The 26,687-nt window shown below is 39.1% G+C and overlaps 1 protein-coding gene and 1 long non-coding RNA gene across 3 annotated transcripts in view; one reads left to right on the top strand and one right to left on the bottom strand.

Moving 5' to 3' along the window:
* The window catches only part of dym (dymeclin), a 59,621-nt gene extending 35,631 nt beyond the window's left edge, over positions 1-23,990 (top strand). Inside the window, exons 15-18 of one of the 2 annotated variants that reach the window (XM_077542425.1) lie at positions 2,816-2,998; positions 7,101-7,214; positions 21,499-21,668; positions 21,738-23,990. In XM_077542425.1, the coding sequence (XP_077398551.1) occupies positions 2,816-2,998; positions 7,101-7,214; positions 21,499-21,648 (447 nt within the window). In that variant the 3' untranslated portion in view covers positions 21,649-21,668; positions 21,738-23,990. Of the gene's footprint in view, positions 1-2,815; positions 2,999-7,100; positions 7,215-21,498 lie in introns of both variants that reach the window. The other variant, XM_077542424.1, reaches the window with a different exon arrangement.
* Positions 23,991-24,673: 683 nt separating this feature from the next.
* On the bottom strand, positions 24,674-26,469 carry LOC144034056 (uncharacterized). Its single transcript, XR_013288144.1, has 3 exons — positions 25,798-26,469; positions 25,470-25,713; positions 24,674-25,281 (listed from the first exon to the last, which is right to left on the bottom strand). It is a non-coding gene; the product is annotated as an uncharacterized LOC144034056 (long non-coding RNA).
* Between the last annotated feature and the right edge of the window lie 218 nt (positions 26,470-26,687).

Raw genomic sequence — 26,687 nt, 5'->3', positions numbered from 1 at the left:
CACACAGGCCAGGTAGCTTTGAATAGTTTTATTTTTTAATAAATAAAATGTACTTGAGGTATATTTGTCTAATATTTGCTTGATGATCTTAAACATAAAGTGGCATAAACATGCAAAAAAGTACAATTTAGAAAAAATCAGCTAATACGCTTTCATGGTACAGTACACTCCATACACATACCCAATGCAGTTTGTTTTCGTAAATGTAGAGCGTGGGAACCAACCGCGTCATGACGGAATCTTAATCTACAATGCTGTCATTGCACCGTTGAATAGCTGTGCACGCAGACGGCGAATGTTATCTCTTCTTGGCGACGGCGGTCTTCTGGGGCGTTGACGCGTGATAAAACCGACTAGATGAACAGAAGAACAAACATGTTCCACATGAAGAGCAGATGGATTGATTTGATATGTATGTGCTATTTTTATCATGCTGTGCTATATAGTCCAGGTCTGAAATAATAATGTTCGGGTACTTAATGTACAGCTGGGCTCACTGAACCAAGCATGTAAAACCTTTTTTCTATCCCAGTTCAACTAAATAATGTTAAGTTTTGTTCCAATTGGGTCTTTCTTATAGAAAGATGTCTGCCTCAAGCTGGCCTTAAAGAATTCATAGTATGAACCAAAACAATTATGCGGAGGCCTTTATTTGTACAGGGTCATTTTTGTAATATTAAATAACGTTAGTGGTATATTAAACAGTGTTTCTACGCAAGTATGGATAGTCTGGAAAAGTATGGAAGATATTTGATCAATTTCCAGGTATTAAAAAGAATAGAAATTGACAAATACTATATTTATGTTTCTATAATATTGCAACTTTTCTAAAATACTGTTTTCTAACTTCAAAATGAGAAAATTAGGGATTTCAAGGGATTTCAATGAAACTTCACAGGGATGTTTAGAACCTGCCCCTGACCAAGTGTTATTTTTTGTATAATTTTGATTTCTAAGATGGCCGCCATGCTCTGGTGACTGTTTAGGTAGGGTCTTAGGTCAAGTCAAGTCATCTTTCTCAAACTCCGGTCCTCGAGGGCCACAGTCCTGTGATTTTTAGAGGTGTCCTTCCTCCAACACACCTGATCAAATGGATCAGCAAGCTTTGTAGAAACCTGATAACAATTGTGATCATTTGATTCAGGTGGGTTGGAGGAGGGAAGCCTCTAAAACATGGAGGACTGCGTCTGTGGCCCTCGGGAACCTAAGTTTAAGACTTGTGTTTAGGCCCATGGGCTCTTTTTCTAAGGTTTAGTTTTATATCCAAGTATGGTGGTTCAAATGTTCCATATGATTGATTCTTATGGTGGCGCAACCAGAAATGACTTAATGTAACCTATGTATAGGGAAGGTTTTTTGTTTGTTTTGTATTCGTTTTGTTTTTACACAATGAATTGCTCATAATTCAGTGTGTGTGTTTGGTTAGAGTTTTATGTTCAGACACTTGGACAAAAAAAAACTGCGAGCATTGAACTGTTAATGTATGAATGGTTGTTTGTCGATGTGTGCCCTACAATTGGCTGGTGACGAGTTTAGTGTGTACACCACCGACAACCCTAAGCCAGCTGGGATAAGGCGCCAGCACACCCGTGACCTTAACTCGTTCATACCCCAAAAAGTTTTTAATACTTTGTCCTGCACTCCCCAAAAACGTAATTATACGTTTTTTTAAGTTTTTTATGCTAGAGCATACAGAAGGCTTTGATTCAGCTTCTGATCCGAAGAGGTCGCTTAAAGCAATGGTAGTTAATACAAAAAACAGCCAGCTGGTGGCAGCAGATTATAACAGCTTCTCTTTTCCCCCCTGTTTTCTACAGGTTTGTGAATAATGATGAAACTTAGCTATATTCTAATGCTATAATGGCTGCAAAACCGAAACAGATACAAATATATTTTTTTCCTCATGAAAGAAGAGGCTCTAATCTTTCTTTTGGTTGGTTCCATGTTTTTATAGCAATAGAACACAATATTCTGTGGACCTTGCAAAATCAGTCAAAATCCAGTAAAACAGCAAAGAGGGTTGCTTCAGTAAAAATGGCTGGGAGTGAATGTTAATGAGGATTAGCTGTTGGAAGAATAATGAAAGTACATGTTTTATATATGATACACTGAGGATATTTACTCAGATGCAGCATATTTCTCTGAGAGAAACAAAAAAACGCTGAGAAGTCTAAAAATTAGGATATGGAAACGTACAGAATTTTGAAATTCCAATGGGAATCCCGATTACAGTCTTTGTCAAAAGTAAACCCGGAGTTTAAATCAATATAAAAAGAGCTATTTAGGAGAAACGTTAAGAGCTGAGGCAGAAAGGGCGGAACATGAACACGGACGCCCACAACATTGTGGCGCAACCACTCATCAAAATGCACTGGAATGGTAATTGCCTAACTCGTTTACAACATGCACAAAGACTTCACACTAAACACTAAAATTCATCTGAAATACTCTTTAGGTGACGTTGTTTTGGTTAGCAGGCGTGTTCAAATAGGCTCAGCTTGTCTGTGTGTGAAACGCACCATGTCTATTGGAAAAGGGAGGCATTTATTCTGAAGTGGTTAGTGTAACCCCCGGGCTGATGCGGCGTTTATTTAATTTATTAAATTTCCACCTAGCATTTGCGAGAGTTAGCTTAGCAAATAAAATCTTTTTACAGCTACCATTTTGCCCTTAGTCTTCTTTTCCCCTTCGACCCTCAAAGTACACACATTAATCTCTCTGGAAGAAATAATTTAAAAACACCATTATACGTGAAACCAGTGTTGTAGGAAGCCAATTAACCTTTTATGTCGTCCTCCTCCGTCTTCCCCCTCAGGCTCAAGACTTGAATGTGATTGAAGAAGTGATCCGCATGATGCTGGAGATCATCAACTCTTGCCTCTGCAACTCACTGCACCACAACCCTAACTTGGTGTATGCGCTACTCTACAAGCGGGAGCTTTTTGAGCAGTTCAGGACACACCCGTCCTTCCAGGACATCATGCAAAACTTGGACACGGTCAGTATCGCGCATGAAACCACCTCAAGGTTGCCTCATTTCTTCAAGTAATAGACATGTCTCAAGGCATAATCAACAGTTGGTAATTATAATTGCTTGCCAATGACGCATACAACCATACAATGACATTCAACCGTCACAAAGTCAGTTCGCTGATTGATGCTGGTGTTCACACATGGAGTTTGTTAACCAAAACAGCATCAACTACTGAAACACATGAATGAACACGAACGACATGAACCCTCATTGTGTATTGTGACAGTCAGAACAATTAAACGATCTTCCATTAGATAGTAGAAGGTGCAGTACAACAAACGTGTATCCACCTGTTGCCATTCAAAAAAAGAATAAAGTCTTGGCCTCCTGTGAGTATCTCAGATTAGTGCTCAATTAATCAAGCAGTGAGTCAATTTGTGAGTTAACTGAAACAAGGTCATCCTTATTTCAGTAATGGTACATTTTGTAACATTTTTGTTTGGTGTATGCCCACCATGAGATTTTCTGATATAAAACGGCTGCCTTGGCTAAATAAAGGCTGCAAACGACTAACAACTAACTCTGCTGGCCCTATATTGTTTCTTTTATTTTATCTTGTTTTTTTAAATATAATTTGCATTGTTACTGTATCTTTCAATGATTGAATGATGAGCAGGTCATATTGACTCATGAATGTCTTTGGTAAGAAACGAGCACAGTAGGCGTGTTCATCATAATTGTATCTTTTTTTTTTCACCAAAGCCTCTCCACACGAGAAGGGCTGGTACTGAATCAGTGTTTCCCACACCATGTTAATACTTGGGCGGCCCACCCAAGCAAACTGGCCACCACCCAAGTAGATTCCAAGAAAATGAAAAAAAAAATCTATATATATATAGATTTTTTTTATATATATATATATATATATATATATATATATATATATATATATTAAAAAACAACGTGTCACGACCAGATTGACCTTATGTAACATTAGTTCGCTGTCACTCACTTGTGGATCATGAGGTTAGAGGAGACGCAAGTAGAAGGACTGGGAACACCCCCCCCGGAGTCCACCCACCCAAGTAGATTTCCAATCTGTGGTAAACACTGTGAATACTTAATCCTCCTGTTATACTGCAAGTTAAATTACTTTCAATCTTTTCTAGGGGTTCCATTTTGTTGTTGTCCAGGCCTGTTTTTTTTTTTTTGTTGTTGTTGTTGTTGTAATCATTCTGTTGAACCGCATTTCAAAATTAATGCCCAATTCTCATTACTTAATTTGCAGTATTTTTAAATTTTTTTTTTGCTGAATATTGTCAGTTATTTCACCGACAATTGTGTGCGTTCTTTCATACGCAAAGAGATGTCAGCATTTTTCTCCACGTGTATACTAACAAAAAAGAAAATGTTCAATTTTTTTGTACAAATCAAAATTTGTACTTGTGAATTTGACCCAGATTATAACAGGAAGGTTGTGCAATATTGATAAATTGATCAATTCTGCCCTTGTATAAGATAAGTCTCAAATATTTGTTAATAGCATTTATGGTGGCAGCGAAACCTGTCACTCACTACTTTATAAGTCGAGTAAAAAAAAAAAAAAAGAAGGGGGAAATGAATCCAAGTAGTCTCCCATTGGTGTGTCTGTATGTGCGTGTGCCCAATTGAGGGGCGTGGGGGTGGTTGCTGCATAGTATATCGCCATAGGCACCACTGTTATCCATAAGTATGAAGAAGCATGCTTGCTGGAATCCCTCAGTGAAGTCAGCTTCCCTGAGGCGATTCTCTAAAGTCTTCCCCCTCTCTGCCTGCAAATCCGTGTGCATATGAGATGCTGGATTGAAGGAAGTGCTCCTCTAAATTAACCCCATATGGGAGGCCTTCGGAACTGATGAGGAGATTAGTATTTCGCTGTAGATGCACAGAATGCTCTTGTGTGCTCTGCTTGTGAGCGAAGAAACGCTGCATGTGGATGTGTTTAGCGCTGTGGGTTTGCTAAATTTATATATTTGGAAAGAGAAAAAAACATTAAAAAGACTCCGTTAAAGAGATTTTTAATTATCAAATATCATACATATCTCCAGGGGAGAATGTAGTGCAGTGCTGCAAACATCAAGCGCAGCATGTGCTTGATCTTTTGTTTGGGCTGAAACCCACCAGGCATCACAGAATGGAGGGCATACAGTAGTTTGTTCCAAGTAGGCCCGTTGTGAGTACGAAATCCAAAATGCTCGATACGTACTTAAGATATTTATGCGCAAACGACAACCCTTATGTTTTTGACGTTGTGCCAAAGCTGCTTGGGCTGGGAATAGCCCTTGCGATACTACAGGGTGCCCCAAAATATTTGGCATCATTTGAAATATGAACGTCCTCTGGTTTTACGTATTATTTTTAAGAAATAAAGGATGCGGACAAATGGATCGGTAACAGAGTAGTCGGAATGATTATGCTATAAAAGAGCCTGAAATTCTGCTAGGAGCGGTCTTAGTTTTTCCAAACATAATAAATTCCTTTTCTTTTTTTTCTCTTTTTTTTTTAATGTGCGTGTGTGTGCATGTGTGCGTGCGTGAGTGTGTACTCATTAGTTCACCTAAAACCTATTAAAAATCCCATACCGTTCCCCTAAACCGAATACTTCAGAATCCAGCTAGAGTCGTGAGGTTGTCAGGAGACCCGAGGAAGGATCAAAGAAAAGAAAGGAAAGTGAAATCCAGCACGGACCAGACATTACAAACATAATAAATTCCAATCTAGTACATCTGCAAAGTGGTACAAGTTAAAACCTTGTGTCAAACTGAAGCCTGCCATCATTTAATTTGATCCCAGCATACCACATAAGATGCCACTTGGCAAAAGAGTTACATTTTTTTTTTTTTTTTAATAATTATTTAACTTCTGTCTAGACTTTTAACAGATTATGTTAAAATGGTATTTCAAACATTGCCTGTGCAGTTAATAAATCTATGACAGCGACATCTTGACCCTAGAAACGATTTCCCAAGTGCGAAAATTGGGAGGTTCCACATTGAGCATTCAAAAAAGCAATAAAATGTCTGACAGCATTGCGATATCAGTATATAAATTTTTACACACTAACAAGCTATTCCACCTATGTTTATCCAGCCTTTGTGCATCTGCATCAGTGATGATTGCTGCCTTGTTTTTACAGCCCCAACAGCTGACATCCAACAAGACCAATACATATAGGCAAAAGGCTGCTTTGTTGTGTGGTTCTATACGTATCATTAAAGCTCCATATTGCACTGGGTGTCATCATATAGGGGCTCTCCTGCTGCGGGCCTGATGCCACTATGCTGAGATTAGACCAAAAGGAGGCTGGCAATTGATATTAAGCTTCAGTGGAGATAAGCATGAAATGTGTGTGTGTCTCAAAGAAAAAGCAAAGAGCTTTTTGTGCCTGTGAAAGGCACCAGCCGCGTTCATTATCCGGCTTTTCACTTTAGTCTAGGCAAGCACAGGATGTTAGTTGCACGTCAGCTCACATCACACGAGTGCTAGCACATTTCATGGCCATTTACATGATGAAAACGGTTGTTTTTGGGGTTGCTTGTTTGCATTTTCACAATGTTGTAGCAAGAATGGGTCTTGAAGTGCCAGTTTTGGCAAAGGGCAGTCGTAGTTTCAGCATAAAAACACTAATGATACAGTATTAGTGTTTCAGTCAGTTAAGTCGGTTTTACTGGACTTCATCTGTGGCTCTGACTACCTTCAAAGTTACTGACAATCAGTGGATCTTATCTTATCTTATCTTGTCTTACATACGTTTAACAGATTACGTACTGTAAAGTTACAAGGGGTACTTATTCATTTTCATTTGACTGGTTTAATTTTTTGACCCAAAAGGGGTAGTCATTCAAATATTTCCTGTAATTCTGACTTTACTACTGTGTTAGCATAGGTTACGTGATTACGACTAGCGTTAAATCCCCATCATTGGAACAAAACTCATAAACCTAGGACTACCTGTAACGGCTATCTGCTCTGAATCCGTTTTTGAAGGCCCATATGGGACCGTTATGACAACACAGTCTATTCAGTACATGACACCTAAGTCCATTTTTGTAATTTCCTCCTCCTATTTCCTTGGCAACCTTTTTAGGTGATCGCCTTCTTCAGCCAGCGTCTGGAGCAGGCCGGAAGTGACCTGTCCGTGGAGAGGGTCCAGGAGGTGATCATGAAAGGAGCCCAAGCCCTGCCTATAGACAGGCTGAAGGTAAGACATGCGCCCGCAGCAGTCCATAATCACGATTCATGTGTAGGGACCGCTGGGGTGACTTGGTGCCATAAAGTTGTGTGCACAGGTGGGAAAGGAATTACGGGCAGGGAAGAACTGGGAGAAAGATGGAAAGAGCCATTGGGACATGTGACAAAAGGCCAAATCCCATTCTCATTAGCCATAACGCCCATCTCCATTCCATCCCTGCTGGCTGGCTCCATGCGAACATATAATGACATTTCAAGGAGATGGGATGGGGGCCGGGGGCACTTTGTCACGGGCACATACGATTGCGGGGGGAAGGGTGAGGGATGGGGGTTGGATATAAATCTGCCACAACGTCTCGTTACCCAACACTCCCACCACTCCTGCCGGGTTTGCGAACCCCGGCCCCTCCTGGCGCTCCACCATTAATCAGCGAGGAAATATGTATCCAGTCTTTCCCCTGCTCGGCTCCACACCGCCGCTGAAGCTCTTAATTGCATGTTTCATCATGTGTTCCGTGTTTTATACCGGCCGCGAGGCATTTGTCTTGCTAGCATTAGGAAGAGGGATGGCACGTGGCCCTTGCCGTCGCCACCTACGCGCTAGCTGATGTAGCCATCGACGAGCCATGTAGACAGCTCTGCTGTGTCCTTCAACCCTGCTGCACCCCAGCAGCAGACCAGGATGACTGAACATTGGCTAATAAAACTGTTAAAAGTTTTTTTTTTAAGTTTGCCTCATAACGTCTTACCTTAACTAGAATCCTGCAATGCTTTTTACCCAAGGTTACAATCCTGGTGGATTTCTTCGTCGTCTTCTTCTTTCTCTATTCACACTTCTTTTAAAGACGTCAAAAAAGAAGCATTTAAGCAAGAAGTAGGCATTGACAACTAATTTTCGCTTTGCACAACAACAACAACAAGGATTTAATTGTCTCATTAATCAACCAGGATTGTAATTTTGTTACAATGCAACAGGATTCCAGTTAGGTAAGCTGTTTCAAGACAAACTTTAATAAAAATAGATCCATATTCCCCAACATATTTCCGTACGCACCCACGATGAGGGAACGGTGTGTTTTGGGACGACCATTACAGTACAGATGGAAACAGTTCGAGCACGAGCTACGGATTGGTTTATAACATAGGCTGTGTTCAGAAATTAATGAAAGGGCAGCAGCACACTGCCTCGCCCCAACATGCATTCTGAGTAGTGCACGGGAGTCAAAGTGGGTTTCCAAACACGACTCTTCATGGTCTCGTTTTTTTTTTTTTTGTAAAACCATTTCCCCTAAAACAAAATCAAAATAACATTTTTTAACTGGTCTGACTTAAAAGGAAGAAAATTAGCAAGATAACCTACAAAATAGTGAGGTAAAACTGCAATAGATGACATCATGGTCAGCAAAAGCCTAAAAAGTAGTACTTAACTCTTTGACTGCCAGACGTTTTCAGAAAAGGGATGCTGTGGGTGCCAGCCGATTTAAGCATTTTGACTGATCTTTTGACTGATCTTTCAAGGTCCACAGAAAATTATGTGTTTGGACTATGTAAACACACATATTACCAAATGAAAGATTGGACTCTCATCTTTCATCAGAAAAAAAAGTTGTTTCTACCTTATTCCGTTTTTGAGTAATCAACAATAGAAAATGGCTAGTTTCACCTCTGTTTTGAAACAAACGTCTTTTAACGTCTTTGGCACTCCTCCATAGGATTTTACTAAAAGTTATTTAACGTTTTTGGCAGTCAAAGAGTTAAAAAATAAAAATAAATCTGCGATAGTGAATCTACAAAAAACAAACTGTGAAACGAGGGAACACTATCTTTGTATCACTCGTGAAAAATGTTAGTTTTTTTTTTTTTTTTAAATCAGATCATCTGTAAACCATTTATTTTTAAGCGTAATGTCAAATTGAAATGATTAGTAAGTGTTTTTTGGAGCATAGTTCAAAGTATAGTTAGGGTTTTTAGAATAAAGATACACAATTCTCATTATTTTTTGGGGGAGGCCAAATTTTGCTATTCTCAATTGGTCTTGGTCTCTAAATCCCCACCTTGAGCTCCTTTTCCATCTTCATTGTATTTCCCTTCAGTCTGGGGCATCATGGTGCCTGACACAGGTCAGTTCTGTTATAAATGTTGGTCATCTTGAGTACACCACACACTCCAAGCTCACACTGGGCTGTTTTTCCTCATATGTGCGGTCCCTCACATAAAAAAAAAAAAAAAAAAAAAAAAAGTTATGATGTTCACAATCAATATGGATATCATGTTAGCGTTAGTTGGCAGTGCATTATCATCATGCGTCCATATACATACTTCATAACCTTTGTTTTCACGTCCACGCATGTGCTTCGCCCTCACGTTGACGCGCCACTCTCTTCTGAGTACTTTTGTACCTCCAGAGGGCGCCGTGAAGTAAAGAGACAATTTGGCCAATGTCTCCTCGGGGAGACACAGGCCACTATTTGATGGTGCCATCGCTCAAACAAACAGCTGTCTCTCTCCACACCTCACGCATGCCTTGGTCTGATGAGCTCATTCGGCTACTCCAGCCCACAGTGTGAAAATCCATAGGCTGGATTAATGTCGTGTGGAATCATCAATGAATTGGTAATTACTGCTAAAAGCTCTTGGCAGCGAATGCGGCGAGAATGCTGACGAGGTAGCGGTGAAGGATAATCGTTAAATTGGGTCAAATATCGTTGACTTTGAGGCTTGCTCACTTGTTTCTGTGAAGTTATCCAGGCCTTTTTGCCAGGTTTTGGCATTTGTCTTTGACAAAAACGTTTAAGCAGCAAGCAGTGACAAATTATGTTCCACCCAACCTGGTGCCTCTAACATCATAACTTTTGATTTCTTTGGCAAGATACCAGAAAACCACATTTGCTTCATGTTTCTTTGGCAGCCCATTTAGTTGGCTAACTACTTCACACCATAACCTTTTTCAAAGGTTAAGTTGATGAAACTACATCTATCCTGCAGAAAGCGGTAGCCTATCCCAGCTGCCATTGAGACAACATTGATGATGCTTTCGTTTTTACTTCAATTTTTTTTGGGGGGGGCGTAACACATAACCTTAGGCAGTAAATTCCTACACGTAAACTTTATCTAAATTTATGTTGGTAAAGTTTACTCTTAGTGTTGGTAAAGTTCACTCTTATCTAGGAACCTTAACTGCAGGTAACACCCATGAGACTTGACCCACTTATTTAATCTTCAGAAGACATCAATACATCCTAACAGAAGATTCTTTGTCATGTGGGGAATTTCTGATGCAGGCTTCACCTTTTGTTGTATCTTTCTTCCCATTGAAAGATTAGGAAGAAGTGTATTTTGCTACTTTTCCTGTGGATGCAGGAAACAACCCTAAAAGCATTACAATTTCCACACAGACAATCATGGTGTCCCCCAAAGACATTTATGTGACATGAATAGTTTTTCTCCAGATTGCTAACTGACAAAACAAACTGTTGTTCCCGGTCAGGGGAAAACTGTTGACAGAAGACTACAAGACGCCTGTTTGCCTAAAGCACGCAAAAAAAAAAAAACATGCAAAATTTGTCCCAGCTGAAAGAAAGGGTTAAAAGGCGACGACCTCGGGGACGACCCTCCCTTAGTCTCGTTGTTTGTGGGTGTGTGCTGTGTGTTGTTTCAGTGACTCTCGTGGGCAGTGGCTGTGGAATGTGTTGTTTAGACCGACCAAAATCTGCCTTATTGAGCAGCGATAACCGACAGACTCTCTGGCTCCTGAGGTTGGGGCGAAGGGAGGGAGGGGGGTTAGTTATCTTTGCCGGTTTTGCGCGCTACTTGGGCCTCTGTAGGACCTGTGGCCAGCGACGTTCTCACAATCGCTTTATCCTAAGATTTACATGGGCTCAGACATGATTAGCCGATCAGGAATAATTAACAATCACGCTAAGACAGGGTCCACTAAACTTTGGGTTTGCTTTTTTTTCTTCTTTTGTTCGGTTGCCGATTGTCAGTGCAAAATGCTAATTTGTTTATCATCAAGTAGCAGCCCAATCTCACCAATGGTGTCATCCACTTGAAATAAACACCTCACTTTTCCCATCTAGAAACAGCTGCTAGTAACAGTAATTATCTCAGAAGATAGGCATTTTAGAGTTAACTGAGGAGCCCACTTTTTTGCTGATCAAAACAGCAGCACACACTAAAGCACATCAGCAGTCTGACAGATGTGTTGGCTTCTCTTATCAATACCGTTTGTCTGCTGCATATGGGTTTGAAATAGTGCTGTCAAAGTTATAGTGTAAATCTTAAATTATTCAATATACATATATTTGAAAAACTCTGCAGTTAACTATGGCTTTAAAGCTTTAACTTAAACAACACTAGTTTGAAATTTAACATATGTCCGTTGGACACATAAGCAGTCCAGCAAATGTAAATTGTTTTGATAAAGCATTTTTAGCACAAATCCAACAAGGAATGTGTGGTCCTCCATTGTATTTTTGTGTGTCTACACAGAACACTCCAATAAAACGGTTGTCATGTAAATAAACAGCCACGACAACACTGTTTTGATCTGTTTTCCATCTATAATCAAAGACATTAGCTTTCATTGTTTACTTAACACTTGATATGACGACTAACGGGATGCTGGTGAGAACATTGTACACGCAGTAACTGCTTTCCTTTGAGTCTTAATTACACAAGTTGCATGACTTCAGCGTGTTATACAATCCGTTCGCAGACACAAAAGCCTGCCAAAGAAGTCAGAGTGACTTTGTGGCATTTTGAAATGATCTCACACAAACAACCAAAGGATCAAAAGGTGAATTAGTAATACAAATCCAGCCCTCTAGCTTTTGTTTTGGTCAGAAAGTAGTTGATTATTTAAAAGGTACATAACGGGACATGAATTTTGTTAGCATCTAGAAAGATCAACATTTGTTTTAACCTACTTTTCTAAGATATTCACTTAGACCCTCTGTTCTCGCGAGAGAATTATCCATTTAAAACTAAATACATAAATAAATAATTTTAAACAACAAAAATATTCGTGTACAAAAACTGCAGGACAAAAAAAGTAGAGATCGGTTATCGGCGCCGCTTAGTCTTTCGCCGTTGCTCACCGGGCTTCACACCGGTTGCCAAGTCGCCATTGTGGCCTCTCTGAGCCACCGTAGTGTGCGTGCTTCCAAATACCATGCATTTCGGCTGCATTCTATGCTATGGCAACATCTCGTGGTCACTTACACTGTGCCTTAAAAAAATATATACAATGCAAATCTTAAATTGTTCAATAGACACATATTTAAAAACCTTGCAACAAAAGAGTATGAGTTTTTTTTTATTGTTATTATTATTATGACGCTATCTGCTCCAAACATTGGTTAGTGGCCTTTTTGACTACTAATAGTCGGCGGCCCTGAAGAAAAACATCGGTCTTTCTCTTAAAAAAAAAAAAAGAAAGAAAGAAAAGTCACCATATTGCCTGACAAGAACAACAGATATTGATCTTCAAAGCTGTTCCTGAAACACTTTCAATTTCTTTATTGATTATTGCAATCATTAAAAAGCAATAGGCCAACAACTAGCACGTAGCTATTGATAACGCCACGAACAGTGACTTAGCTTCACACGTGTAGCAAAATGTTTGCATTTTGATTAATGGACTAAAACAATGTGCTATTATTTACAAATATTACATTTGGACCGCATAGCTTTATCCAAAGCTTACATTTATCAGTTTTTTTTCTGGTGTTTTGAAAGTGTGAATCATAATAAGCAATCAAGGGTTGGACCCAAGACTGCTTTCTTCTATATTATAGATATTTTAATATGTTAAATTGCATGAAATATCCTTTTTTTTTGTGGCTCTGGCATGTGTGACGAGACTACTTATTTGTTGTTTATTGGTAGTAAACAGAGTGCAATTTTGTTTTGTTTTTTTTGTTGTTTTTTTTTCTTCCTGGAAAGCTCAGTATTGTTCATTCGGTAATTTTACCGATTTGACATGACATCATCATTGCTCTTTTTTTTCTTCTTCTTTTTTTTGTATGTGTATGTGCGTGTGAATGTGAGTGTGTGTGTATTCATTAGTTCACCTAAAACCTATTAAAAAATCCCATACCGTTCAACTAAACCGAACACTTCCAGCCAGAGTCGTGAGGCCTTCAGGAGACCCGAGGAAGGACCAAAGAAAGGAAAGTGAAATCCAGCACCGACCAGACGCCACCAACCAGAGTCCTTCACCAACCCCAGAAACATCTAAATTCCATCAAATCAGGGAGTGCAAAATATTGGACGAAGCCAGAAAACAGATCAGAAGATTAAGCAAAATGAGCATTTGTATTTCATCCATTTTTTGCATTAAGACAAACATAAAGCACCGCCATGGCAAGCCATCCTTTCGAAACCATAAATCTATTAGTCCTTCCAGTGCGGTTTGATCACGGAATCCAGCTCCTCGTGACCATGAGCCTTGTAAGATTAATAATAGATGGGCTTGTTTTTGACAGATCACCGTGCTCTGCTTGTATGTTTGTGAGTGGTTTGTTTTTGACGGATTACCATGCGCTGCCCGTGTGCGCGTTTGACGGCGGTTCGCGCTTGCTCCACAGCTCGCATTCTTCCGCGTCCAGCCTAGCTCTTGACAGGGGAAGGGAAGGGAAAGGAAGTGAACACGGCGCCCCCCGAGTGAAGACATGAGGGCCAGCCAGTCTGTGTCCAGAGGCAAGGGCACGACCCGCCAGGACCTACTACTAACTGATAGGAGCTCGTGCCAAGTGGGCCCAGACAAGTGCCGTGGCTGCCAGAAGGGGCGAGACGCTGCAGATATATTAAGAGGGGAAGGCGCTGTGCAGACAGTCGAGGCACCAAGATAATGTTCCAAGAAAGCAGTGAAAGCCAGAGGAAACATTCTTGTGTTGAGATGCTGGATGTGGCCATATTAGATGCTTTTTTTGTACTCGCGCCAATAATGGCAGAGGCGGAGGAAAGCTCTTATTGTTTTGATACACTGTGAACAAAGATTTTTATTTGAGTAGCTGGTAGGCAGTGAGAGGAACTCATGGTAGGATGTTGCAATGGTATTGTAATGCAGTGGCAAAAAAACATCTTTAATATACAAGTTATTTCTTTTTTCCTACACGCGTGAAAATAAGAAGAATGAATTGAATTCTTCTCAGTTTGCTAAGTTGTTGGTTTTGATTGGGTTTAGATGGTGAGAGTATCTCCTGCTGTGTGTTGGTACATCGCTCGTGTCAGCTGGAATCTGACCAAAATGATGCTTTTGGCCTCCTCTTGGATATTAGCAAACAGTAGGAGAGGCAAAGCTCAGGTGGTAGCTGAAGGTCGTGAGTTCGTTTCTCAACCCTTGTGTATCTTTTTTTTTTTTGTAAAATTTGATCAAAATCTCTCCTTGCAAAATTTACTTAGAATTTCTGAATGAAAATAGTTACGTTTTTTCATGTGATAGGCAAATTCTCTCATACACACAAAAAATATTTTTACTCTCATTCAAATGTAAATGTTGCTCTATTTAGAGGTGAAACAGAGCCAGTTTAGAACACGATTGACAGAATTTATTGTGCCGTATGAACTCCCAGTACGATATTATCACAATCAAATTTGCCATTGATCGCACTGTACTGCAATCCGGTGGTTCATCCTGCAGTGCCAGTTCTGCTTACCAAAAGCGACCCATTAGGCGACTCACATTCAACGTCAGCTCCAGGCCTGCAAGCCGAGTTTGTCGTCAATTTGAAGTTTGAAAATGGGTTGAGATCGTTTGGGCCCCAAGGCGTCTACTCATTCACAAATAAAAGTCAGGTGAACAGTTGATACCATGTAATATATTGCTGCCATTTTGTGGCTATTTTTCTTCCTGTGCAAACTTAAGTTGTGAAGCTCTCATTTTGATAAAGGCCTAAAGTGCATCCTTTCCGCTCCAATTTCACTCTCGTGACAGCTTTTCGGATTAGCCACTGGCCCGCCGTCCTGACGGGACGCCACGCTTAAGTATTTATTTTTATTTTTTATCATTTGGGGAAATGGGCTCACCCAGACATCGGAAGCACTGATTTGTTCCATCTGTTCTTGTAAACCACATGTGGCGTTTCGATGATGAAGCGCTCCTCGTTTTCCCTGTTGAGACATTCAGGGATCGAAAGCAGATCAAATTCTAGTATTTGAATTTACGTACATTGTATTGCCAACCAAAATGTTCTTCTGGGAATGATGACAGTTGAGTTGACATGACAATGCTTAGGGTGATCAGATCAGCAATCAGCTTTGGGAGCTACTAGAGGTGCAATGATTCATCGATTAATTGATAACTAATCGATTTAATCAGTAATTATTTTTGAGAAGCAATTAATCGTTCGGACCTTGTTTAATTTAAAATGATCCAATTTAGTCTCTCATCAGTGACTCTTTCTCATTTTCGCAGTCTTCTATGAAAGCAGATGTTTACAAAATGTTTTATTTCGATTCAAAACAAAAATAATCTGCTTTCATAGAAGACTGCGAAAATAGTCTTCTATAAAAGCAGATTATTTTTGTTTTGAATCGAAATAAAACATTTTGTTAACATCTGCTTTCACTTTTTGCCCCCCCCCACCTATAACATTCATCTTTAAACACATCTTTATAGCCATTCTCAGTGAAAAGTACTTGAATGTTAATGACAAAATGCAGCCACGCACGAGAATGGGTTGCCATGGCAGCAAAAAAATCGGTGATAATAAAAGCTGGCATAGTTCAGAAGCAAAAAATTTAATTTTTGACAAAATGTGATGACCTTTGTTACGAGGATATCTATCAAGGCTAATCCAAATTAGCTTCAGACTCAAAAACGACTAATTGAAGATCGTGAGCTAAATAGAAACAACGGTAGGAGATGACCACAAAGTATTTTTATTTCTTTATGCGAGCAGATAAAAGCACAATTAAAGGTTGGCTTCATTCGTCTATTGAGGTAAGATGTTAACATTTTGTCCAAATTGGAAGAGGCCATTATGGGCCCATGTTAAGTAGCACAAACTCAATGTGATCATGTGACCTAAATTGTGCACATCAAAGGCTGCTCAAATGTCAGTCAAACGCTAAATCCAGCCTATGTTGGTCCATCCATGATGCAATTAATACCGAATGGCTTCTGCCAAGCCAGAAAAAAAAACAAGGGCCACCTCGAGGGCCAAACACAACAAACAGCAGGTAGATAGATAGAAGTAGGGCATCAATAATACAGGAGTGTCTCATTATATTCTTCTGTCTGCACACAGTATAAAGGCACATGCTGTCAGTAATCAGCGGTGGTGAAAGTCATGCTCTATTGAGTTCGGCGCTACACTATCGCTATCATAATGACCCAGACGCCAGGGCTACCGGGGTCACAGGCCATATGCCAGAACACACACACACACAAAAACGCACATTGTGTTGTGTTCACGATGCAGCGTGGCTATTATCCGACCGGCGTTTGTGCGTAGACGACTGTCTCGTAGACGGCTCATCAAATGTTCGCCAGCCGCTCTCGCCCGTTAGCGCGGAAACACAATATTCCCATAACATTTTCATTTTTGTATTTTCAGTTGAGTTTTTTTTTTTCGATTGAAATCTCAGCCACAATCACCGTGACATTACTGAAGACTTCACCAATTACAGTACGCTTATAAGGTCACGGAGATAATTGAAGTGTTAACGAGGATCGCACTCAGTCGACCGCGGAACCCGCCGCAGGGCGTGAAACAATCCTAATTTGAATCCGCACCAAATGGCACACCTTCCGTCCATGCATCGGAGTTTTGTCATTAAGATTCATGCATTATTCAGTAAGAAATGAGCGGAAAATGTTGAAAAATTACCTCTTGCAATTAAGCGGGGAAAAAGATTACCCACAGAAATTCAATTGGTTCTTCCTTCGGCTATGTCTTGCCAAATCTAGTGCTAACGGGATGCTAGTGCTAGCAGGGTGGACTGAACTCCTTGTTTACCTATAACAAGTTTCATGACTGCCAATCTTTCAAAATAGACATACTGTATACAAAAACCAAGTGCCTCTGTATTATTTAGAAATGGCCTCACTTTTTGTATGTTCCCTTCCTCAGTTCGATTTTTCTTCCACTATAATGTGATACCGAAATAATATACTGTAAAATGTTAGGAACAAACGGACAACAGGATTCTACCATTTCTATTTTGGTACCAGCTTAGGTCTGAAACTTCTGACATAAAAATCTGCCATGAATAAAATTGTGAGAAAAAAAATCATTCCTCTAGCGAAAGTGAAGAAAAAACATGACATTTATATTCTGGCACTTTCATCCAGATTTGCATCCAAATATGGAACCTCTACATGGTTTCATAGAAATCTTACTAGCTATCTAACAACCAAGAAACAGCATTTTAAAACCATATACAGACGCTCCCCACCTTAGGAACGAGTTACGTGCCGGACGATCGTTCGTAAGGTGAATTTGTTCGTAAGTTGCTTCAGTGCTATATTTTGTATTATAATTTATGTTTAAAGCCTATATAAGTATATTGAAGGTTTATATAAGTATGTTTAAGGCTTGTACAAGTAACCTGCATTGGTTTGTACTGAAAAAAACATTTAATAAAATGGAGAGAATACGTACAGTACTGTACTGTACTACGTATGTTAGAGAGAGAGAGCGAGAGACACACACAGTATGTACATGTACGTAATAAGATAAATAAAAGGAAGTTTAACTTACTTTTGGAAGATGTACTCGATGCTTAAGGAGATGATGGAGGAGGAGGAGGAGGAGGAAGAGGAGGATTTTATATCATGAGAGATTCTTCGTCGTCGCTGGAATCGGCTTCAAAAGTTATTTCCTCCTTTATGGGGACCGGCGTTTCTTCCTCCTCCTCCTCGACACGTTGCTCAGCCTCCAATGAGCTCTCACAGCGCCAAGCGTCGGTATTAGCGGCGGAAAGAAGCACTACGCGCAATACAAAATCTAATTTACAGCATCTCTTTCCGAATATTTTTCGATATACTGTACGCGCAGAAATGTTCGTATGTACCGTTGTTCGTAACTCGAATGTTCGTAAGTAGGGGAGCGTCTGTATCCTGATTTCAAGTTTTGCTTATTGAGAACAGAAAAGGTTTCTGGTGCAGATTAACAGTCCATTGTGAATCAAAATCCAAAATGAGACAATAGATTTTATCTAGAATTTTCATCAGAACATTGGACCGGTCTACAAAGTTTCAATAATTCAGTGTCATTCTACTAGCTAGCTAACAACCAAGAAGCAACGCTCCAAACCATACCAATTAATGTATGCATTATATCATATATTATTAGGGCTACAACTAATTGTCTATACTATATTAATTGACGATTAATTAGTCGATTATTTTGTCGATGAATCGGATTAAAAAAAATAATTATTATTTCCATCCCTGTATTCAAAACAGGACATTTCAAATTGACAGTGCAGAAAATGCACAAACAGATTAAAAAATATATATAAATGTTGATTAAAGTAAAAGCAGATGCTTGCAAATGTTTTATTGTGATTCTACAGATTTTTCTTAAAAGTCTACTTTCATTCAGAAATCTGAGAATAATTACTGCAAATAGGCTGATTTGAACAATTTAAAATTAAACATGGTCTCTAAATCATTTATCGATAGAATAATTATCATTGATCATTGATTAGTTGTCAATTGATTAATCGTTTCAAAGTCTTAATATTCACAATTTTTGTTATACTACTCACCTATAATTAATAGATGACCATTATGATAGCGTACATTAGTTTTACAGTGTTGCCATCGGAGCACAACTCCATCATAAATACACCTATCTATGTATATTATTTCTTTCCTGAAGGATTCCCAACCCTAATATGTAACTCCATTTATTGACACATGAGCCAGTGTTGTTTGTCGTCTGGACTACAGTGTAAATAGTACAACAATGTGTGTGTGTGTGTGTTTATGAACAAGTGTAGTCCACACGAGCTGAGACCAGTGGGAGTCTGACTGCTGTTAGCGAGTAATCATGTAACTCGGCACCTCGCCGCCGCGGGCTCAGACAATAAGGTCAAACTGTTGTGCAAAATGACACCGCTCCATGTTTGCTTTCATTTTATTACACTCCCCGATGTTTTCACCTGTTATGAGCGCAGGTCAGCCACATCCAGCAAAGTTATTTCCTCTTATTTCCCTCGCGGATGAGCCACGCGCCACCGTTTTTATTTGGCAAACAGAAGCCATCAACGCGGCCGGGTCAAAAGGCGACATGGCCGCATTAGTTAAAGAGGTCAGACGTCGGACCCCGGAGTTGATCCGTGTCTCGCTGGAAGCAATTTAACCTCGGAGTCAGGTGGAATTACATCTGCCACTACTGTAGTCGCTCATGAAGAGTGATCACTGAGAAGCCGCCTGCTGAATGACGAGCCGGCGCACGCAGGCTACCGTGCCATGCAATGCAAACATGTCTGTGTGATCAAGAATTAAAAAAAATGCACCACCGTTTGTAGCATGATTTTTTTTTGCAAAGATGTGAAAATGCAAGAGGTCATTTTGTACAAGAATAAAGAGTTCAACGTGCAGGGATAAATATATATATAAATATTAATATTTATATGCATGTATTTATTTATGTATATATATATATATATACACACAGGGTACCGGTATACCTTTTTCAGGTTTTTTTTTCTTTTTTTTTCTGGAGAGCTCAGTATTGTTCATTCGGTATTTTTACCAATTTGACATGTCATCATCATTGCTTTCTCTTTTTTATATATATATATATATATATATATTTATTTATTTATTTATTATAATTTTTTTATTTTGTATGTGGGTGAGTATGTATACCTTTTTCTAATGCAGCGTTTTTTTAACCAGGGTTCAATCGAACCCCAGGAGTTCAATGAGCCCTTCTCAGGGGTTCGGAGAAGGTCGTGATGACACGCCCCCGCTTAACCATCATTAGCTGCAGTTGATTATGCGACATTGCTTGGCCTATCTATGCTGCATGGACTTCGGTGCACTTAGTAGTCGACTTGTGACTGGTGTAACGGTACGTCGTGAGTTCTTTATTATTGTAATCCCTTCATACAATGTCGACTAAAAAAACAAAAATGGTCGGATGGATACAGTTTGCGCAATATGAATTAACGTGTAGCGGGGACGTATGGTGTTCCACAGGGTTCGATTGTAGGGCCTCTGCTGTTTTCATTGTATTTCCCCCTCCCCCCCGGGTTCCAGCTTGAGAAAATAGCGGTGGTTGTTTTAAAGTGCTCTATAAATCTAGTTTAGTTCTAGTCCAGTGCAACTAGCTATCTACTATCTAGCAAAGAAGAAGAAGAAGCCACAAGAGCACAATCCTTTCTGATTTCTCGGTGAAGAGAGACAGATTCGATGGAAAGTAGGGCTGGGTTTTAAAAAATCCAATAATTGATATCGACTCGATTTTCCTTTCCTGATATCGATTCATAAAACCATGAATTGATTATTTTATTAGCTATTTTTTCCATAAATTCAATAGAAAATAGAATTTTGAAAGCCGATTTTTTTTGTATCTTACCTCTTCAAATTTACTGTTCACATGAATTTAAAAGTATTTTCTTACTTTTATGAAAAACCTAACTTATTGCACTTGAAGACCATTTAGATTTTTTACTTTACTACAATTATTGAATTGGAATTATGAAAATATTTTCATCTCATCCATGTCAATGCTTGTGTAACACTTAAGTGATTATAACATGTGTTACTTTCACTAATAAACTAAATCATTTAACCAGTTACTTCCTCCGCAAAAATTTTGGGGGAATTTTGTGTTTGATTAATTTAATGTGGAGATTTCATCATGTCCTTGATATTTAAGAATTGATGTTCCATAATTAATCCATATCGGATTGAATTGAAGCAAAACTAGTCGGAAAAAAATCCAAATCAAATTTAAATTTGGTGAATTGAAATCAAATTGATTGAGGAAATTAGAATCGATACCCAGCCCTAATGCAGTGTTCATTTTGTTCGCCACTAAATCCTATAACTATGAATTTAATTTGGGGGGGGGGTTCAATAAAGAAATGTTTGGCGAAAAAAACTGCGGGGGTTCAGTCCCTCCAACAAGGTTAAAAACCACCGTTGTAATGGTAGGTGGCACGCTTATCGAGGTCATCAGCCATGTTTTTTTTTGTTGACTATCGACTGGAACGCTGAGACGTGAGACCTTGAAAAGGGGAGATTTCCCACTTGGCAATTTTCTAGAGTGCGCCTCTCCTCTCCGTGCATCCTAATCACTTTCCTTAACATCCTTCCCATTGTGTAGAAGTTTCCGGAGCTGAAGTTCAAGTATGTGGAGGAGGACCAACCCGAGGACTTCTTCATCCCCTACGTGTGGTCGCTGGTGTTTAATTCGGGAGTGGGCCTCCACTGGAGCCCGCACGGCATTGAGCTCTTCAGCATGGACTCCGGTTGAGGCCGAGTGGCTTTGCCCAAGTACAGACTGACACTTTGTAGAAGTTTGTGTGTGTGTGTGTGTGTTTGAGTGTGTGTTGCTTTTTATAGGACACTGCTTTGGAAGTGCCTCGACCTTGTGTTACAGCGGCGGCGCAGCGCAACCTCATTTTGTCGTAAAGCAAAACAATCCCTCTGGCTTCTCCGCTGGGAATCTTCCCGGGGGCTTGACCTGCTTCCACAACGCACGGAATGCTAAAGGGGGGGGGCGCTACGGAGACCAACGACAGATAATAATCCTGGTTGTTGTTTCTCCTTACCCCCCCCCCCCCAAAAAAAAAAAGTCAGTTAAAACATATGCAAAGAGGACAACACGCATAATAATAACTTATTTGCAGATGCACTGAATTGAAGGCATTTGATGAAGTTGATGTAAAATGCTCACTTTTAAGGAATTAGAGTTTTACGTGCACGCGTTTTGCTGCTGAAGGAGCATTAGGGCCACACTGAACAAAAAAAAATATGACGACAAGAATGATTTTGCATTAGTTACATTTTTTTTTCTTCCATAGAGGTTCACCGGTGTTCCCAACTGTGTGTATGGGATAAGTAGTTCAAATCTGCGAATAATTGACTTCCCCGTCATAAGAAAAACGTTTCGTTGCCTTTAGATGCCACAAAATGCATATGTGAATAATACATAAATAAAGTTCTTCAACCCATTGCAACATAATTCGTTGGAACTAAGATGGCATCTTAAACTCAAGCAAAGTTCCTTTGTACCATTAATGCCAATACTTTAATTGCTTCAGTCTGAGCACACAAAAAAAAACAGTTGAGTTTTTTGGGTAGGTTGAATCGCTGTCAATATGTGAAATTATAACAAATAAACTACAAATATGCACAACATAAACCTGCATTAAGAGGACTGTCAAGTTACACATTGATTACACTTTTGTTTTTCTTGCTAACACTACTTATTATAGTATGGATATTTACAAAAAATAAGTCAAAATATTACGAGCAGTTGAAATGTGAAAAAAAATGTGGAAGATGCTAATTTGACCAGAATGAACTTTGACCATGACTACGAGCATATCTTTGTTTGACAGAGCTTTATCGTTACACTTTTGAAATGTTACAATTTTTTTTTTGATTTTTTTTTGTCATAGTACACCTGTGTTTCTCAGAAAATCGGACTTATTTTTTAAGAGAATTTAAAATATCAGATATAGAATAAAGTTCAAATATTTAGAGTATGACTTTTTTTTTCTCAAGAAAAAAACAAGTTTTCATGAGTCTAGAAATCTACCTGAATAGATGCATAATATTATGATCACAAACAAGTTTTCAAATATATGTTTTTTTTTTCATTAATAGCTTTTTATTCCTGGTAAAATAATCCCTAATTTTCCAAATTTATGACTATGCCAATTTGAAATATTTGTCAAAATATAGTCATCATATAATGAGAATGAAATTGTAATTTAACAAGAAAAAAAGTCATGAACTAATTTTTGCTAAATGGATAGTACACTATATGACGTATGTTAATATAGGACAAAATGAAAATACATTTAAACAAATAATGATCTGTGCTTATTAGAATTGTAAAATATATTTTCTAAAAATAATGCAATGTTTTTCTCGTAAAGATCTCGATTATACGCACCACATAACTTATTTTCTTGAATATATATCGTGTTATTTTTATATCGCGAATTTTTTCTTGAAAAAATACTGCTTTATAATGTTAATTTATGAATATGAGAATTTAAAATATTACAATAATGAAGTTGAAATAGATGAATGCATTTTGTGGGAAAAAAAGTTGAGATTTTTTTTCTTTCCCAAAAAATTCTAATGTTTTTGCAACTTTTTCCCCACACATGCACTTTTAACGTTTTCCCGATAAAATTCAACCCTATTTCCATACATCTAATTTCTTTATGGCTGTTTCCTTTTTTACTCTTTTTCTTGGCTTTTCAGTGTGTCCCTAATACTGCTTAGTAGTGTCTGAATGCATTTGGTCTGTTAAAAATAAGAATTTGCTAAATGGAAGTTTGTTGTTCAGTTGCAGTAGCGTTTCAGGTTACCTTCACTTCCACACGTTGTCTGTCTTCAAGAAAAACAGGTTGAGGCAAGCGTTTCAACCTCCTATCCTATTGTTTGTCTCTTTATAATATGCATGTTTAGCATTTGCATTGAATTATTTATTTTCTTTTCTTTTTTTTAAATAACTGGTCCCCTCTAAATGTGTGGGGGGAAAAATACTTATTACTTCCTGTACATACTTAATAAACGCATAGCAAGAGGTGAATTTTACTTTTCCATTTGGAGCTTGAATAAAAGAATTGTACCAAAGCAGTTAGTGTCAAATTATTAACAAATCAACAATTAATCCATTATTGGATTTAATTGAGCAATTACAGTACACAGAATACAATGGAAACCGAATTCACACCACCTGACATTTGTGCATGTTTGGATTTTTTTTTTCCCCCCATGGGAAATTATGATAATAGCATGTATCTGTTTCTGTCATAAGACAGATAGTAACATTTGTGTAAAGAAAAAAATTAGCCGCTGCTGTAGACATTTAGTTGTATTATTACAAAAAAAAATAGTAGTATTACTGTATTAAAATAACTAGCAATTTTCAATAACCAGTTCGAGTACTCAACTTCTGAGTAGTCACTAATACAGATGCTGTATTCATACCACTAGTACTTTTGATACATAATGTTTTCAACCAAAGAAATTACAAATAATTTTAAAGACTTTCAGCTGTACATGTACAAAAAAATAAACATCGCTTAACACAAAAATACTATAAATCATTACCAAAATTCACAAGCTCTACTCATGTCCACGTCAAACTAAAAACATCAAACAAATGCCACAGTATTTTAGATTTTATAGAAATTAAACCTTTTTCTTGCCATACAGTCGTGCTCATAAGTTCCCTTACCCCTATGGTATGTAAACTTATGAGCGCAGCTGTATATATATTCCAAAGTAGCATTTTTCCTTAAATTTACGTGACATTAATGACAATTTTCTGTTCTTGTCATTTCTAGTTCCTGATTGTTAACTGGCCCCAGGCCTTCACGAGTACCGATTCCATGAAATGAGGTCAAATATCAGGCTAAATATTGGTACTCGCTAACCAACAATAACCAAGTAATCATTTTACATGAAAGAAGTTAGCTTTATGGGACTTGAGTCTCTTAAAACATACAGTCAACATGTCAAATAAAAGAATATACTGTAAATATTGTATACATGAACAATATAAGAGTGATATTACTAGAAAAAAATTCTGTGGACAATTTTACAACTAATAGTTAAGGTTTGTGTTATATATATATATTACAAAAAACAAGATTTTATGAGAGTAAAGTCTTTTTTTGCACTGGTGAAACTGCAGTAGTGTTAAAGTGGCTTATTAAGCCCAAAGATGTGCTAATGTCTCACAAAAACTCTGTTAGAGATGTTATTTTTCCCATTTTTTGTTGCCATCCCTATATTACATGGTGGCGGGTAATAGTATTAAGAGAACCAAGTCGAGGTGCAATCGATCAATTGGCTGGGATCAAGATTTCCTTGATTTTGGGAGATTTCGTCACCCGAGCTCATCTCCTTCCTCGGAGGTCTGTAAAAGTCAGAAAGGAAGAAAATATACAGTCAGCAAGGGAAGTAAAAAGGACACAATGGCTGCCACTTCCCCGAGAGAATTCCACGCCATTTAATGGATTTTTTTCTCCCCCACCCGCACCTGAAGACGTTGCATGGTCAAGGACAATGCTAATGCTTCTCTCTCCAGAGTGGCCCGCTTCTCACCTGCTTTGCGGCTTCATTACAGGGAGCGGGGGAGTGTGGGGGTGGGACTGAGCTGGCAGATGGCTGAATGGAGGTGCTTCCAAAGTGACATGGCCCTCCTTGTGCCGCCTCGCCGCCGGGGTCACCTTACCGACGGCTCCCGTTTCACGTGACGGCAGCAAGATGGATGAAGCCGCCGCTCGCTTGTTTTTTTTTTTTCGTTTTCTTTCTTTCCCTCCCTCAAGGTGGATGCGAAGAGCTGGAGCTACGTAGGACAAAGTAGGGCAGCGGAAAGTTAGCTCAAGTAGTTTGTGGCCTCTGTAACCGTGGAAACGTCGCAATACTGTACATCGTGATCTGCTTGCAGGTATCGGATGGATCAGGTTTGATGAAAAGTACAATATGGGCGGGAACAAATAATTGAGGATAAAATTTTATATTCATGAGAACAGTGGCATGCGACTTGTTAGCGTTCCAAGGTCTCAGGTGTGAATAGGGAGCAGATGTGTTCAATAAAGGTGATAGACTGGCCAAGCATGTCTCCAGACCTAAACGCATTGGGGTAGATGCCACGGACTTACGATTTCCGGGTTTTACACATCATCGCCGTTTCGTCCATCTCTAATTCCAAAAATAAGAAGGCTATCAAGACCTTAATTTTGTTGTCTCACTTTTTTTTTTTTTTTATGTTTTTTTAGTTTAAGACTCCTGGCACCCCCACCCCCTTCCTTTTTTCCCCTTTTCCTTTACTGCTATTGTGAGATTGTTGTTTACTATGATGATGATTGTTTGCTTAATGTTTGCCATGTTTGGCTTTTGATTTCAATTTGTTAAATAAAGCAATTTAAAAAAAAAAACATCAGCGCCGTTTCCGGCCACTGCTGGCTGCGTTCCAATACTGGCAACCCCCCTGCGCCTCCCAATCGTACGCTCCCGGCTCATCGACGGGAGGGCGTCTGGCTTTCTGAAATGCTTCGGACACTGAGAGAGACACTACACACTCGCAGCCTCGCACCCTCGCACCCGTCGACGGGAACGCACAACCGAGGGGCACAAAGGCAGAAGCGCAAGCACTTGGCGGCCCACATGTCGCAAACCGGAAGCGGAAACAAAGTTGATGGGTGAAAACCTGGAAGTCGGAAGTCCCACTTCCTCCGTGGCTTATAGTCCATAGAATATAGGTTCTTGACATTTTCGGCATTTTCACTCATGGGTGTACTCACTTTTGTTGCCAGGGTT

This window comes from Vanacampus margaritifer, chromosome 14 (genome assembly GCF_051991255.1).
Source record: "Vanacampus margaritifer isolate UIUO_Vmar chromosome 14, RoL_Vmar_1.0, whole genome shotgun sequence".
In the NCBI taxonomy this organism is placed as follows: Eukaryota; Metazoa; Chordata; class Actinopteri; order Syngnathiformes; family Syngnathidae; genus Vanacampus; species Vanacampus margaritifer.
This window is presented reverse-complemented; position numbering and strand designations above follow the sequence as displayed.